Source organism: Lepeophtheirus salmonis, chromosome 4 (assembly GCF_016086655.4).
Source record: "Lepeophtheirus salmonis chromosome 4, UVic_Lsal_1.4, whole genome shotgun sequence".
Classification (NCBI taxonomy): Eukaryota; Metazoa; Arthropoda; class Copepoda; order Siphonostomatoida; family Caligidae; genus Lepeophtheirus; species Lepeophtheirus salmonis.
The window spans coordinates 39,549,130-39,567,730 of NC_052134.2; the positions used below are offsets into that span (position 1 = coordinate 39,549,130).

An 18,601-nucleotide genomic window follows, 5' to 3' on the forward strand; every position below is an offset into this window, starting at 1 on the left:
TTGGCTTGAAATTTGACAGCGTAAGTAATAAATTTCTATTTTTGGGGATAAGTTCACTATTAATAATATCTCTAACCACCATAACTCATAATATGTTAATCGAAAACTGTCGTTAATATACAAAGATGTGACAAGGATTTTTATATGTTTGTGTTTACTTTTTTCTATAAACTTTTAAATTTATGTTGTATACAAAATATGAAAACATATTATAATATAAAGGACATAGTTTTCCAATGCCATTTATATTGCATCATAAAAAAATGTATTTTGGATTACGACAAAGAATATACTTTCTGTAATTAAATATTAAAATTTTAAAGATATAAGTTCACTGTTTGACAACAAATGTCCGCTGTCTTTTATACAAAGTATTACAAATTTCACATTTGCAACTTCAAATTCAAATGTATGAAATTTCTAAGGTTTGCATTTCATCCAATTTTTTGACGTGATATGCTTATTTTTCCAAAAAGTACGATTTTAAATTTCTTGGATAGGCCCTGCTGATAGAAATTAACATATATTAGCTGAATAATAATAATACAATTCTAAGGGTACTCATTTTTGAGGGGGGAGGAGAAAATTCAAACGTATTTTATGTTTGTACCCACATATGTATATATTATTTTTTAGTTTGTACAAATTAAAACTCCAGGGTATTTCGCATAAATATGGTTTTGGAACGAAGAAAAATGTAACGATTAATAACACTTAATAACAAATATTTATACATTGGCCATCTGTTTCTGCCCTGTATATAAATATATGTATACAAAATACATTAGAACAGAAAATGACCTCTTAGAGTAATAACATGTCTTGGAAATAAATTTTACATGAATTAGAAAAGCTATCTGAACTAGCTATTATTCGGTCATGGATAGTAGATTGGATGTAGTCGACGGTTTTCATATTTTTATATAGTCGTGTATATATATTTTGCAAGGTGTAAAAATCAAACATAATCTGACTTTTATGATAGAGATTAGCCTCATATTTTTATCTATAGGATTAAATATACCTCGTGAGATTTTTCACTTCTCTGCATACGTCCTAGAAATACATCTAAGTAGTAAATGAATGGATGATTTTAATTAGTAAAAGCATGTATGTTTATTAAGTAATATAACGCATATGTTCGAATCATTAAGTTATTATCCAAAAAGAACTCTAAATGATAATTTTCTATATCCATATGTCATTAGTTGTACATAGGATCGTCCTTTGTAGGATATATAAAAATATCATCAATAAAATACAATGTACGTAATTGACTTGAGAAGAGCTTAACCTAGATAATAATCAAAATAACCTTTAGGATTATAGAAAGATATTTATATTATCCATCGGAAGGGGTCATTAAATGATAGAGCTTACAATGCTTTAAGCTTTTTAAATCTTCCTGAATCAAACCAAGCCAAATATACTCCACTCTAAAATTATATGTAGTCATGTAATAAAATGTCAAAATTAGGTCAGTCAATTGACTTATTACTTATTTTATGTTGTGTTAGAATACATCTATTCTTGTTATTCTTTAATCATTATTTTATTGTTTTACATAAACTAATATGTATATTATTATTTAACAATTTAATCAGCTCCTTTGTTCATTTACCGAATGCATCATAACTATTTGTCATTCAACGCATACCTAAATTTAACATATTAGAAAGGTCATAAAATAGGTTTTAAATTTAAGGTTTCATTTGCAGAATTGCAACTTGAATTTGAATCAATTTAACATTAAGATGATCCGAATAAATAAAAAAACTATCATTAGTTGGCCCGAGGGTGACTAGAAGGTGATTGACATCCTAAGAGCTCTTGAAGTCAACTACAGTCTTAACAAATAATATATCTCAAACTAAATAAGATTTGAGGCACAAACTTCAGAAAATTATCTGATTGAGATTCGTGAGCGTGAAACAAAGTCTATGGGCCATCTTAGAAATCCCTCTAATGAAGAGGAATTAATAATAAAAATAAAATTCTTAGATAAAAGGATGTGTAAGACGACTTTTAACAATTATCGAGGATGTAATTTTAGATTTTATGTTGTTGTTGAGATTTTCGGTTGATTTTGAAAAAGTTAAAAACTTCGGTTGATTCATTGACTGAAATAATGTGTTCCCTTGTTTCTATTTTTGGATAATCTTTTCAGCAATTAATTAAATATATATTATACAATAAATTTGCATTGTCATTGCAATATTTTGGTTATAAGAGCACCGTAGGTTGTTCCCTGAACTCAACTGTATATAAGTTGTCCTTCTTTTCCTTAGATACAAAGTATTTGAATACAAAAATAAATAAATAAAATGCTTGTACTTTTGAGTCACTCAATCTTGATTTCACTTCATATTAAGCCATCAATCAAATGGATCGAAGATTTTTTTTTTTTTTTTACATTATTGCAAAATGGAGTAACCCCAATTCAACCTTTACTCTGAATATTTGAAATATTGCTAATTTGTGTCCATCTATTTACAAGAAATATTCTATGAATTACTTAGTAACGAAGCATGTATCTTGATTTCGAAAACTTGGATATAAAAATAAAACGTGAGCACGTCCTGTAATTAAAGTTCATTTTAGAATATGATAATTTTTTACTACCTTAAATCCACCAAAATATGTGTACGTATAATTAATTTTGCGAATTTGTTATAAACATTACTATGTACATAATTTTTGAAAATATGATTAATATAATCCTAATTCCTTATTGCTCTAAAATGTAAATTCCAACGACTTAATAATTATAATGATCTTTATTTAAAAAATTATATTTATCATTAAATAATGTCTTCATAAAATAATAGAAGTGGAAACTTGGACTCGACTTGGACCATAATTAATATTTTAAAAACTTACAACTTCACTTGATATTAAAATAAAAACTTGCAACTTATCTTGAACTCGGAAGCAAAGACTTGTGGCTCGAATTGGATTAGAAAATAATCTTTTACTTAACTATAGTATATCTTTAAGACTATAGATTTTATGTTATAAAATAACTCAATAGAAATTGAAGGACTCGAACTGGACTCCATAAAAATATTCAAGGATTTGGACTTGTAAGTAAATATTTGAGACTTGACATGAATTTGCAATAAAAGGACTATTACCAAATTATATAAAATACCTTATCGAATAATTGTCCATTTTTGTTAAAATGTTTTTAAGTACTTGTATATAGGTACAAATATAAGTATATCACTCAAATACGCAGATAAAAAAAGTAATACTTTGCTACAAGGCATTAATAACTGCAATGTAATCATAAAAGCAATGAATTTAATAAATTGATAATGAAACTGTACAAAAAAATTAATTTTTTTGCAAAACAGGGTTCAAAAAAATAAATAAACTTTCCATGATTGAAACTAATTGGATCAAATCTTCATTAATTACAGTTTTATTTAAGTGGATTATGATATGGGTCTCTTATGCTTGATAACATACATTAAACTCATCACTTTTTAAAGTAAATTACATTGCAATGTGTATATATGTAAAAGAAGATATCCAAATTTGAGACTGCCCCCAATTTCAAAAAAATAGTATAAGGTTACAAAAGGGTATAATTTTTTATGTTATATTTTTTCTTTCCAAGAACATAGTTTTTGCATTTTAAAAAAGATATCAACATTATGGGTTGTTGTACTGTTTACAATCATTCAATGCAGTACAAAAACTCCCAAAGATAATTAAGTAACACCCTAAAAATGTACATATAACTGTACCAATTGAAAGAAAACCTTCCTACGGTGTGCAAAACTACTAACTCAGTGTAGGCTACTCTCTATTGTCATGCAAAGTTGTTAAGGCTTTGGAATTATGAATTCCACCGAAATCAAACATTCATAGATTCTTGTTAATAATGTAGCTAGAGTGGATGGTATTTCATAAGTAGATAATGATAATATTTAATAACATGAACAGACCCAAATAAATGAAGAACTTATAATCAAATGAAAGTTTACAACATATAAATAATTTTTCTATATACCTATGTTAGATGTAGTTCTAATTTTGTTCTTGGTGATCATTTCAATCCCTAAAAATCTTGGTATCGTGACCATGCCAGATATAAGAACAACTAACTTAAAAATTTAGTGACAATAAATTATATCATTTATTTTTTCTTTTGCTCTCGTGTAAGATGGTTTTGGAACTCTTTCAACACCTCTCTCCATAACATCATGTATTATACAAACTTATTACTCCAATAGTATGAAAATGATATTCTATTTTACCATTTCTTTTATGTACTTACGTATATAACCCTATTGTCTTATATCTTCCTTCTCAATGGGTCAACATTTCCTATCTTTCACAATTACATTGGACGCAATAAAAATATATGTTTTGAAAGAAATGTGGCATATTTAGAAGAAGAACAAAACTTTAAATGTCTTGTCCTATTTGCCTCTTGTTCCAAGGGTCTTATTTGTAGAAATGGTTGAATATATCCTTGATGTAACGTTCGTAGATTGACTTCAAAAAATGACTAACTTAGTGACAGATTTGAGCCTCTCCTTTTTTTTTTTTTTTTTTTTTTTTTTTTGATAAGAACTATTTTCTGCTAATTAAGAAATTTGTTCTTTATTATAAAGAGCTCATAAATTGACGCAGGAAGAACCTATGACATACATAATAAGTAGAAAAATATCCAAGACAACCTTGAACAAATGCTGAAGTAGTTATTCTGCCGTCTTTTATTACATGTTTTTACCATTTTTTGCAAAGTCTTGTCTTGTTTATTATTAATATTTTTGCACTAAGAAGACTTTTGAAAAGATAGGTTAAGACATAGCCTCAAGGTATTTTTCCCCCTGTATGGCATATAAAAAAACCTGTTCCTTTCTCAAAAAAAAAGTTTCAAGTAATCTCTAGGATTTAATTTGATTTCAAACTCTCTCTCAACCATTCATGTTTTTTTTCTATGAAATAATTTGATATCAAATATGAATAATACAAAAAGAAATAATCTTAGTAAACATTCTTTTAATGTCCTTAATTGATAAGGACAATAATAATCAAAAAGAATTTATAAAATGATAACTTTTGAGCTTGAACAAGATATTTATTCATTTATATATGAATAGTTTTCTTCATCCACCTTTATTCAAGGTTGAGGTTTGCAAAAAAATAACATATTATACTTTTTGAATGAGTTTATTACCAGTTACATTTTTTTGAATTGCAAATAATAGCAATAACAATATAATTAAGGCGAACATAATGGATAAAGTATTTTTATGCATAGCAAGGTTCATATGTAAAAGCATTGGCTTGAATGAATGATCGTTTTGTTTATTATACAATTATATAGTACTTTTTCCATACGGTCTAGTTTGTTTTCGGCATTTTGCCTATCAGATAGATACAGGCTAAAATTTTAAAAAAATCATTGCAAAATTTAATGATTTTTCCATCTATACATTAACCTTTTTTTTAAATGAGGCAAATTCATAATGTTCGTCATGTTTTTGGCATATATTAGGATACCTAGAGTCTGAATAATGAGTGTTATAGTTTCTAATGAAATGGAGTTATTTTTTGTGATGAAATTTCATAGTAATGTGGTTTTTGAGATGCGTCTTGCTGCCCTCGACTCCTCAAAGTCTCTTGGTCTAAGCATTTGAATGTTTTGGTGTTTTGGCCATAAACAGAATGAATGTAATCAATTCATATTACACAAAATCTTCTCAAAAAAGACCATAGTTTTTAATTATTAATCCATTAAATGCTCAGATTCAAGTAAGGTAGTCATGAACACAGAACTATCTTGACCAATATTATTATTTCATTGTTTCCTTATGTATACTTATTTCATCACTATGACAGAAAATCAACCACTCTGGCCGTTTGAAAGTTATTTCAGGATTCCAAGAGCAATATATATATGTATATAAAGTAAAATTAACACCTTCAATTACATCCCCTATGTACGTATAAAATGCATGTATAAGAATAAATAAAATCCCAAAGAGCTGGAAACGAATATACATTTGAAATAAAATACATTATAATCTATTTTTGTATAACTGCAATATGATGGCACTGAGCCTGTTTAGAAAACGGTCAAAATTCACACAGTCTAACGTACTAATTTTTCCACCTGCTGATTAATTTGAAAGCTTCTTTAGTTAAGAAGTTTTAGTCAAGATTCGAATAATTTTATAATTAATTACTTTAAATTCTGCTCAGGAAATGTTTTACATAGAACCATAAGGTATGTTGTTCAGAGAGAGGTTCTCAAAGTACTCCGTTCAGGACCTCAGAACTGAACAAGGAAAACCCCATACCCTTAGGAACCTTTGTGTCTTGCAAAACCTACTTTCACAATCATTGATCTATAGAAGTGCCTCTCAAAAGTTTACATTGCATTCCCTCCTGAGAAAACATATAAAGATCTCTATATAGCACTATTTATTTATTAGTCATTAATTATCGACAGAATAATATGGAAAAAAGCCTTTAATTTTGTTGATCTTTTTTTATAAAAACATATTTTTTAAGTTCTTTTTATAGATATTCAAACTTGCCTCTTTCTACTCAATTCTCTGCATATTACTAAACGGGAGTTTCTGTATTACTAGTGGAATGTGTAACTACGTTAAAGAACCGCTCATCTAAAGGATTTTTAGATAGATTAATGCTGCATAAAAATATAATTAAAAAAATTTATGATATTTAAATATAGGAGATGGAAAGTCTTGTTACAAAAACAGATCTATACTTATATATTTTTTTAAATAGGCTCCTCTATGTTAAACATACGGATTTTTATCAAAAGATAAACAAATTTTGTCATGAGAAAAACCTAAGCAATTAAACAAAACACCTAACTATTTTTTCCCATTTTGTACCAATCTCTCAAATTGTTAATATTATCTTAGCCTCGAATAAGGTGGTCTTGAACACAACACTACACTACTGTATAAGTACTAAATATGTTTATTAGAGTGATGCAGTTGCCCCAAAAATTAGAAATCCTTATCAGAATCAGCAAAACCAAATTTTACTTCTGTAACTAGGTAAGTCGAACACAAATACATAATTTTAGCAAATTTAGATAACGTTTCCTCTAGGAGAATTGCAATTTCTTAACACGTATGAAGCAAAAAAAAAAGAATAATTTGTACATTATTTTCAAAACATGTTTTACAATAAAATATTTCTAGAAACAAAAAAGATTACGATGTTTTATATTTTTTGTGTGACTCTAATTTCCGTTATTTTAGAGAGAAATTTGTGATTGCACCTAAATTAGTTATTATATTTAATAAACATGATTAAACTTCAGTTCAGAAAATTAAAAAAGGAAAGCCTTTCTTCCTTTTTTTCTTATTAATTATTCTCTAAATAAAATATAAATTTAAATTTAAAACGTAAATATTGTATTTCTCAGTACAAATTTTCAACAAATTCTCTGACGTCTCCATTCTTTTGGAAGTCATAGCTTCTATAACTTTTTGACAGTAACACAACTTAAAAGTTTGATATTCAAGTTATTACGGACCAACCTATGCACCGATCGACTGCAAAACTTCGATTTTCGAGATAGGACTTTTACGACTCCGATACATATTTAATTGGACCTTTTCGATGTAACTCTAGGTACTGGTTGATCTTGGATGGCCACATCTTGGCATATCATCACTCCTACCAATCTTAAAAAGCTTCCAGATTGTATATTCAATGGTAATGAGGCTTATTGAGTCACCTAGGCTTCTGTGAATTTGCAACGGCTTCTTTCCTTCATTGTTAAGAGCGTCAACAATCAACAGCCCTTCTTGATGGATACATAATGACTGAATGTTAGATTTACTTGGATATTTTGTTGGAATGGATCAGGGATTGAGCTTAAGCTAATCAGATTGTAGATTCATAAATTAAGTGCTAAAAATTTTTGCTCAAAATATGGAACCATTACAACTGTAAATATACCTGAAGGATCCAATTTATCAATAATAAAATATCCCTTACCTCTCGGATACATAAATTAACGTATATATGTAAGAATAAAAGTAGGTTGATTAGAACGTCATAAGTATGTACTTGGAAACATATGGAAAATATTTCAAGTCATATTAATAAAGCAGATTTGTTATTTCCAAAGTTAAATGCAAGTTGTATACCTAAATCCTTATATCTTTTTTTTTCATAGAAAAGAAAAAACTCGAAGTCATTAACATGACAGAGCATCAATTTATTTTTAACGTTTTGACTTTATGTCTTCGTACATATTAAAAAAATATTATACAATTTAGTTACATACGGTATTGATAAGTGAATCAAGTGACTGCAGAGTTTAATTCAACATGCCATTCAAAAAAATGCCATGGGTAAAAGTTGCTACCCATTAAAATTTTTAGTTTTTGTTCCATTTCGATCTTTTTTTCCTCGAGCAACTTTTAATTATGTTTTTTAGATGACTTTTTGCTTTTAAGTTGGGACAAAAAATTACCCTTGCTTTATATACATATATATATAAACTCTCGCCATCTACAATATGCTACCCCTTAAATATTATATACATGCAGGGATCAACGACAAGGGTTTATTTTAGGGAAGACATAGGGAGCAACTGAACAAGGCTTCTATGAACTAGGAAAAAAATTGATTTATTTTTTTCTTGAAAAATGGTCACAAAAATAATTGACCAATTCTATCAAAAAAAGAGCATACAATAAAATATACAAACCATTTATTAGTAAAGGCCATTCAAAAAATTGATCAAATTGTAAAATAGAAAAAAACCCATCAGATTTGTTTGCACATCAAGGCCCGCTCAAGCTAAAGCCAGCTCTTACCACAGTCCATTAGGCTTCCTTACAATTCCACCACTGAATAAATACATCATTATTTTTGTTTGCCCATTGACAAAAATGGTCACTTCGCGAAAGTAATTTTATAATCCGAATAAAGACCATTGAAAACAAAAGTTATGTGTATTTGATATGTGGATATCACATTATTTAAATATGAAGAGACTACTCACTACATGGTTGTAAACACAATGGTTTTGTGGTTCAACGTGCTCATCGGACCATAGACAGTAAAACGTTGCATCACTACACTTGAAATTAACTTTCTATTATACGCATTCGGAACTGCATAACGCTAAAAAATACGTTTTTATGTACGTATGAATGTAGTATGTAGAATGAAAACATAGAAGTTTCTTATTCTACTTCATTTAATAGAAAAACATTTTACTTTGTATGCCTAGGCATGTACATGTCTAGTATGCTATGTATGTATCTACGTAGTTTTGAAAATATGGATAGAAAGAAGAAGAAGAAGATGTTTGTCCCTTTTATATTTTGGAGTTATTACATATATTGAACATGATTTTATTAAATAAAATCAACTATGTAAATGAACAAATATACTCCGTTTGTTTGAGGCCTTAATACTGAAGACCAAACTAATTTGTTTCAAGTTTGATCTGTATCCGTATTGTATTAAACTTCAACAATGACCTATTTTTAGTAAAAATGAACAAACATTAGTTATGAAAGACCTTTAAAAAAACGTTTCTTCCCGAAATATCGGTCAAGATCGGATTAGAATAAATAAACTAAGACTGTTTCGATATCAAACCGAGTCTCAACATGAGTAAAGACATGCTCCAACTTATTTATATAGGAGGAACAAACATAAAAACAGTAATCCTTATTTTTTCTCAATTCGTGGGTCGAGGAGAGCCGTTCAATGTGATAATAATTATACATTGCTATCTCCGGTAATAATGATAGAGATGTGAAAAAGGTTAAAATCCTACCAAGTGTCAAAACATGCCTCAGATAAACTAATAAAAATATGACAACTATGAGAGATGACATTGATTGTCGAAATAAGAATAAATAATAAGAGTAGTAACAACAGGCAGGTTACCAAGCTGTACTTTTTTTTAATCAACGCTTGCTTGGGTTTCGGTCTTTTTGAAATCTCTACAAATGATGAGTTTTGTAACCAGTTCTGTATCTAAGCACGGCACTTCAAATTTTAGAAAAGTCGTCACAAAAATATATGTTAATATCACAATCATAGCAAAAACAAGCCTTAGAAGAAAACGTACAAATAAATTGGTAAGCACAATAGTTTAGAATGTAATCAAAATTCTGAAGTTTTTGTAAAACAAAGTTTAAGCTATGTTTTTTTTTATAATTCCATGAGGATGGTCGCATGCACCCCCCCATAGTTACAACACTGCGTAAAGACGTAATAAATTAATATGTTGGAGCACAGGAAGGAGGACAGAGAATGTTTTGTTACAAATAAGTATTTGTTTTTTTAAGAAAAAGCTACCTCAAAATCCCTTTCATCTTAGCATTTTTATGACTATGTACAAATGTTGACTTCATGGTGAAACCGTTCAAAAACACTGTTTAATTCATCTTCAAACATTTTTCGATGTCCACCTATTGTAAGTTCCAATGGTTAGGATATTACTAGTCATGAAAATATTCCAATAAATGGAAAATAAGAAATTGATTCATCGTCAAGTTTACAGCTAAATTGCACACTAGAAAATGAATCAAATCTGTGTATAAAGTTTTCAAAATAAAGTATAATTCATCAAATAGTTTTTGTTTGTGTTGAAATTTGATCTGAAAAGAGTATAACTTTTTTACTTCAATATCCCTAGATTGCACTTTTTCTATGAAGTAAAAAATAATAAAGCCAGAAATACGTATTTAATATAAAGATCCATTTTTTCTCCCATTCTTCTTTTTATTTATAAATTCATGTGTGTATGTTTGTTCCTCACATATTTATTTAGTCTATAAGACGTGAAAAAACACTCAAACACACTTTCTATTTGTGTTATCCCCAAAAATGGAATTAATATTCGACGGAACGAAGACGTAGGGGAAGTAAGAACGAGAGAAAAAGAAAAAAACCCGAGTATATAATACATACATACTTACATTTGTGTGTGTGTGTAAAACATAGGCATCAAGGTTAAATTTAATACATGGAATTTATATTGATCTTCTCTAAGATGAAGCGGATTTTCTCTTTTTATTTATTATTTTAATTAGTCAAAAACCACTTCAGGATAAGAGAGAGAAATAATGAAAAAAATAAGGGATTTGAAAGGGGGGGAGGAAGGGACAACCACTCGTAATATGGAATGGGCAGTACGTTTCATTATATGTGCAGTCCATATTCGAATTACGAGACAATGAGATCGCACGTTGAAATTGGAAATACTCGTATGGATAAAAAGTGAATGAAGTATAGTCCTTACTTTAGTCACTACTTCATTAATTTATGAAGACAATTTTGCTCAAAACCGATATTTTGGGAAGAAGAGACAAGATATGGACTCTAAGGCCCAAGACCATTAAAAATTGGGGAAAAAAACACATGAACAGAGCTAGTTTTATAACATGATATACGCAAACAAAAAAAAATGTGCAGGGTCTTTTTACTAAACTAAATTTACAATCTATAATTTGACATATACTTCGATTAAATTGAATGGTTAATTTAAGATATCATAACTTAACTCTTGTTTGTTTGTTTTTTTGTTCTAAATTTTATGTACACAGAATCTTATTTTTTCGATACTTTTATTTTCCAGTACAGAAACCTAAATATTCCAGAAAATAGACACTAAAGTTCAATTACTAATAAAGTCACCACCAACATTCAATGACCCATTTACTACAGTTGTGTTCAAGAACGCCTTGGCTGAGACCAAGACAATTGGGAGCTAAGACCAATAATAATTTAACTGATAGAAAGAACCATCACTACCATCTATCCTTAGATTAGAACAAAGGCGTAGTTAGAATTGTTTTAAAATGGGGGGGTGAGGTGGACATTCAAAGGTGCATAATACATGAATGTTGTATGTAAATCTTGGGAGAGGTATGCCATTTTGGAATTACATAATTTATGTAATGGGCATTTACCCACTCCAACTGGCAAAAGGACAGATTATTGACGCAAGTAACATTCAGCACCTTTTAACTAGATTATTTATCTTCAATTAATTTAGAATAAAGATATTCTTGCAATAAAGGGTCCTTTAATAGTGGGTTCGTGTTATAACTCGTACTAAATTAGAAAGATGTGAAATCCTAATCTCGTGCTTTATAAAATGTCAAACAATGAATAGAGTCGTCAGTCACTACCGGTTAAACAGTTAATTAAGTGTGCTCTATAGTAATTCATGGATAAACGGAATTAGGTGGTAATTAACCGCTCCTCTCCACAAATAGTTCGTTCCTGCAAGGATGCACCCTACATTTTTTCTCAACTTTTTTACGAGAATTTGGTATGTAAAGTACTTTTCTGACAAGGAAATTGCTCATGATTCAAAATGTTATTGTTTTAATGGGTATAACTTGCCTATCAAAGCCTCGAGTAAGTATAAGACTATACAATATTGAAAGAAGTCCATTACCATTTTCTTGAGTAATCTGCAAAAAAAAAAAATACATTGACTTATATTACGAGTAATATAATAGGTAATAATGTAAGCTCAGAAAACAAAGGAAATGAGATCATAAATTATGATATAAAGGGGGTGGGGAGATGTTTTAAAATCCCTTTGTACATGATTAACCTCATTAAACAACATCTTATCTTGATTTATGATACATTATTTCCAATAAGTCAGTAGCATTTCGACTCTGATATTAAGTCTCTTTAAATTACACATACATAAATTTGTATCAAATTTCCTTTCGAAACAGGGATTCTCAAAGGTATTACACTTTTGGAGTCTTAATAATTGTTCACGAATTACTTATGATAAATTTATAAATAATTATTATTAAAAGAATACTATTAAAATATAATAAATCACACAACCTGTTGTGGTGAAAACCATTATTTTTAAAGAGAGAAATTCTTGTTGGTAAATTAATTTTGTACAATGATATTAATATTACATTTTGTCGTTGTTCACATCCTTTGCCCACATATCTAAAAGTGTACATACATACTTTTCCCATATCAGTGTTTATAACGTTGCTTGAATTTGAATTTGAATTAGCTTTTTTTAAAGCTGCGAACAATCCCCAACAATTACAAAATTATAATTCAATAGTTGAGAAGAATGGAAAAAACTAGCAACTGATTTTAGCATTTTCTTCTGTTTCTTTTTGGATGAAAGGATGCGAACTGTAATATAGTCGCCACATTATAGTAATATTACAAAGTATTTTTATCAATTTTTCTTATATCTTATTATGTATATGAAAGTTAGAAAATTTGCCAAGTAAATATTTGTATAAATGGCACGTAGAACACTTTGAGACCCCTGATTAGGAATAGGCTCAACACCAACTTACCAATGAGAGAAATTTTTTAATTGTACTTCGTAATTCTTCTTCCTTATCACTTCGGAATATATGGAGCTAAATGGAATAACAATATTTGAAAGATGTAAATGGTTTATAGAACATTCCTAATGGATGATGATACTTACTTTTTCTGTAACTCCATCCATGGTATAATTGGAAGTAGGCTCGAAGCAATTGTCCGAGGATGGAAAACACAGGATTCCACCATGCCCGTCACTCACTTTGGAAAATAGAGATGTGAGTCCACCAATAAGGATTTCGGATTGAATCCTATCTGTCGGACGTAGGATATTGGTCCTGGTACATAGAAGAAAGGAATGCAATCTTTATTGAAGTAGTGGAAGGAAAATGTCTTATAAGAACCAAGAATAACTAAAAACACAATGTAGAAACAAAAACTAAGTAAAAAGTAGGTAGGTTAGTATATACAAAAAAGTGCAGGGTGCAGGCATAGCTTACCTCATCTTTTTGATGGATGAATCCTTATGAAGAAGACGATGAACACGACAGGTTTTTAATTTAATTAAAAAAATGATAATGAAAATTTCTCTGATTTAATTTTTCTCATTGATCAAAAAAATTGTGGTTGAAATATGAAGAATGGTTGTTAAAGGGCAGAAGCAGCTTCTCCTTAACCTTGAACTCATTGTAGTTCCAAGGATGATATTTTAATGAGGGGATGTACGTTAATTGAAAATATATTTGGCATGACTTTATAGTGTATTAATTAGATCTTTTTTTTTTTAGAAATTTAATGACTTTTTAATTAAATGTATGTATATGTACATCACCTACAAAAACAACAGGCAGATAATTTTAATATTAATTGGACATTTTAGCTGGTTAACAATTACATAAGTAAGTACACTTTTTAGTCCAGAGTTTAGTTTTAGTAATTTTAATATTAACTTGAATAGGCTTGCCCGGCGTTGCCAAGACATTAAGAAATTAAGATTTAAGTCTGAACTATTTTGCTTGATATTAAAAAAAAATAAGGAATTATTCTAGCTGTACGTTGTTCTTTGCACATTTAAAAAAAATGAGATATAAGGTTTATAGAAAAAAAAATCAAATTGAACTGTCGTTCGTTCATCTTACATATTATTCTCTCTTCTTTTCTAAAATCTTCTCAAAACCTTATAATCTTTTATTTTCTTTTAAAAGTGCAAAGAAACATAACAACGTGCGGCTAGAAAAGTTCTTTTATCATTAACGTTTTTATTTTTTGTTTTATATAAAATAGTAGTTTCTTAGTCAAAAAATTTGTTATTAGAAAAGTGCTCTTTTAAGGACGCCATGGCCTTGAAGGGCAAAAAAAAATGTTACCAGAACCATCCGTTCAGCTTTAAATGCCTACATGAAAAATTTCAGCAAAATCAATGCATTGGTTTGGGGGTGATTGTGAGATAAACACACAGACAATCGCATATATTTGAGATTTAAGTTTTTTTTATATAAGCAATACCCTTTTTAGTTGCATATATGCTTTTGTATATTTTTTCATTTCATAATCTCTTTGCTGATAAAAATCCCCTATTTATATGTATATGAAAATAATAAAGTTTTAGTTCTTCACAATGATATAGAATAGTATCACGTTTATTAAGTATTTATTTTATTTTTTTACTTCACGAATATTATAGTCTTACATTTTTAGCAAAATTTAAGGTTTTTAGGTATTTAAAAATGAAAAAAATTATATTTTAAATGAAAACTGACTATTTTCAAAGTCTTATTCATCCTCATTTTAAAACACTGAGCTAATATATTTTTGTTCGTGTGCGGACACTATGCCAAAAACCTTTTCCACGATTGCCATTATGGCGAATGACCATTTTGTCGAATGGAAACTTTGCAAAAACATATAAAATATGTTTGATCTTTCAATACTATGTAGGTATGACTACCATTCAGGTTACTCCAATTTTAAAGGATAAAATGTTTATTATTTGCTACGAATTATCATGATTAAGGGTTCATTAATCAATAATTGATTCATTTCATTATGAGGATTATTCAACAGTGGGATCGAACTGCCATTAGAACGATGTAATAATTAATATGATATCCGCTCTATAAATAATTTTGAATGACGAAAAATGTCAAAAGTAGAGGGAGAGTTGATCAATTATATGGGGATTAATCAATTATTGAAATTCAATAGACTATGCTACTGAATTAATCGTTTCTTAGAGCTCCTATTTATCTGGTCAAGACCTGATAGAAAAGTCTGTGACTGTTTGAATAATATGTGACCACCAACTCTAGTATACGGAGTTCGTCTCAGATTCTATAATTGTCCAAATATGTTTGTTATTGGACTATCCAACTATTGAAGCAACCTCATAATGAAATGAATCAATTAATGGACACTTTAATATAGCTGTGATATTTATCTACAAAAATTACATCCTAAAAAATGACACGAGCCAAAAAAGATCAACAAAGTACATTTAAAATACTTTACACCTATCAGAATCCAAAGTCATATTTATCCCCCCCATTGATACGTACATATGTTGCCCATTATTTAGTCTTAACCATACATTTTAAACTATCATTTCATTAATATCACTGAGTGGTTTTATTTTAGAATCAGCCAGTCCCGATTTTAGGGATTCTGTAACCTAGATCAGGTTACGGATTTCCAAAAATCGGGACGTCAATCAAGAACTTAAATAGTAAATAATGAACAAGCTTTTACGTGAAGCTAAATGCTTTATAATTTTAAAATACCTTCATACCCTAGACCAAGGGTCACCCAACGAATTTAAAGCTGAGGTCTACTTTAAGATTCCCAAAAGGCTTGAGGGCGTCCAGCTCAAAAAAAATTTATAGACGAACCAAAAAATCAAAAGAATACAATATTTTTAGAACAAGTCGAGCGAGCGCTTATTAAAAGAAGCCAATAAGCGACCGGGTGCCCACAGGTATAGGTTTGGTAATTTTTTTGCTCAATAAAATACTTCCAAGATTTGTAATCATTAGGAAAAGAAGGGCTAAATTGAATTTTCTCATTTTCATATATTAACATCAACTTAGTCCAAATGTACTATAGTTTTGTAGTTTTAAAATGAATATGGTACAAGACGTCTGAAAAAAGACGACTTTCTTACAATATGCTCATTTTTCAACTTAAGGTATTGGGATGTTAATTTATGAGAATGACAAAACTTAAATTTAGTAAAAATTTTCTAACGACCACATATCTTGGGAGTATTTTGTGAATAAGAAAAAGTTAAAATCTTCCGTAAACAAATTGTAGCCCAACAAAATACTTCAGATTCTCAAACTATCAGAAAACCTTTACTGACCTCAAAATTGAAAAAAATGAATATCAGAGGTCAGTCCTAAGTTTCACTGCAAGTAATTGAAATAATATAGATTATTGTTATGCGGAGTGCCAAAATCACATGTACACACAGTTTGACAACCGATCGTAAGGAAACTGTTCATGATGTAGGAGAAGAAATCGAAAATAATTTTTAGAAAAATGATTTAACATTGCTCAAACTTCCATGCAAATGCAATAACAACTATTTTTAATATTTGTTTCGTATATTTTTGGATTGATGTAGCTATGTATAAATTAATTTCCGAGATGACATCCAGATTAACTATGAGTAAAGATGTACAATATACATAGATAAGCAGTCAGAAAACCCTGTCAAAGTATAAAACAATTAATTTTGACTTATTCGGCTTGTAGTTTTCTTTTAAAAGAAGCTGCATTTATCATTGGACGTAAATTGCTTAAAATTAAAAGTTCTAGGTGATTTATATTCAACTTTGAATGTCCTGGAGAACGGTAGTATCAAACAAAAGCTGTTATTGTTTCAAATTTATATGACACATCGATGACTAACATATTTGTTAATGTATTGTCTTAAAAAAATCTCAAAAAATACCATTGTTAGGATCAACATTGTATTTAATGGTGCTCCAATAGCTTTATTATAGAACTCATTTAATACATTTCTGAACTTTTTTTGGCTATATATGATCAATCTTCTTTAACCCTTCAAAATCTTGAATTCTAAATACATATGTCCTCTCTAATCGATAACACTATTTAAAATTTTAAAATCCTTATTTATTACCGCTGCTTGGTCCTAACATCACTGCCCTGGAACTAATCGTTCCGGGCCACCAAAAAATTGCTATTTTACATATTTGCAAGCATTCCCATAAATGTGTTTGATTTTACACTACACTCATATTTGAGTCTTATATAATATCCAAATTTTTATAAAATATTTGGAAATAAAAATAAGAAATGAATTGTTATGTAGATAATGGAACTCTCATCTAACCTAGAATACTTATTTCATACAAGATTATTCCATAGTCCAATGATTTGAAAATGATCTGCTGTGAGATATTTCATAAAAAGTAATCAATTTGATTGTCGTACACAAAAAATTAGATCCATAATTTTTCAATATATACTTATTTTATTTTAGGCACCCTCAAAGATAATAATAATTATTCCCATATTCAAGATATTTTTTTTTTTTTAATCTTTGGAAAAAATTGAAATGAGAAGCAATACAAATAAAATACCCAATTAACGCAATTCATTTTTTTTCACCCGTTCATCTTTTTCTTTCGTCGTTCATTCGTTCAAAACTGAAGAAAAAACGTTAATGTCGATAATTTTTCCGTTCAATCTCCAAACTTGAATATTTGGGGATATTATTAATCATAGAAAATATTATATATGTACAATCCAATAGTTAATTTTTTTTAGTAATGATATAGTTTTGCCTTGTAATTACATTATTATTTTTTGAGCCTATGTCTGAGGCAAAATAGAGTTGATGTATAACTACAACCTATTTACAAACAACTTATCTTTACTATATAAATTGCAAAGAAAGTTAGGTGTCATGCCCCTCCCCTCCAACCATGGCCTTACCAGTGGCGTATAACCTATATAGAAGTTACTTTTTGATTCATGATATATGTAAAATATACTATTTGCATTATACTAAATACTTGATGAATTTATAAAAAAAACAATAAGGAAATTACAGTAAAATTTGATTAAATGAACATTTATAAGAAAATGGGGGGAAGGGGCATGTTTTGGGCTACAAATTTTCTAAAATACATAGAATAATATACTTTTGCTTCCAAAAATTAGTAATAAAATATATTTTATTTTAACAAAAGACTAAAATACTATCAAAAAAATTATTATAAATTTGAATTTTTATATTTATATGTTTCCTGGGGGAAAATTAATTGACAGT

General features: G+C 28.8%; 1 protein-coding gene across 9 annotated transcripts in view; it reads right to left on the reverse strand.

Annotated features, from left to right (window-relative positions):
* LOC121115922 (inactive ubiquitin carboxyl-terminal hydrolase MINDY-4B) overlaps positions 1-18,601 on the reverse strand; it is a 134,418-nt gene that overhangs the window by 11,754 nt on the left and 104,063 nt on the right. For all 9 annotated transcript variants that reach the window (XM_071887909.1, XM_071887906.1, XM_071887905.1 and 6 more), the window contains 3 exons: positions 13,472-13,643; positions 13,335-13,400; positions 12,388-12,458 (listed from right to left, as the gene is read on the reverse strand). In XM_071887909.1, the coding sequence (XP_071744010.1) occupies positions 12,388-12,458; positions 13,335-13,400; positions 13,472-13,643 (309 nt within the window). The remainder of the gene's footprint in view (positions 1-12,387; positions 12,459-13,334; positions 13,401-13,471; positions 13,644-18,601) is intronic.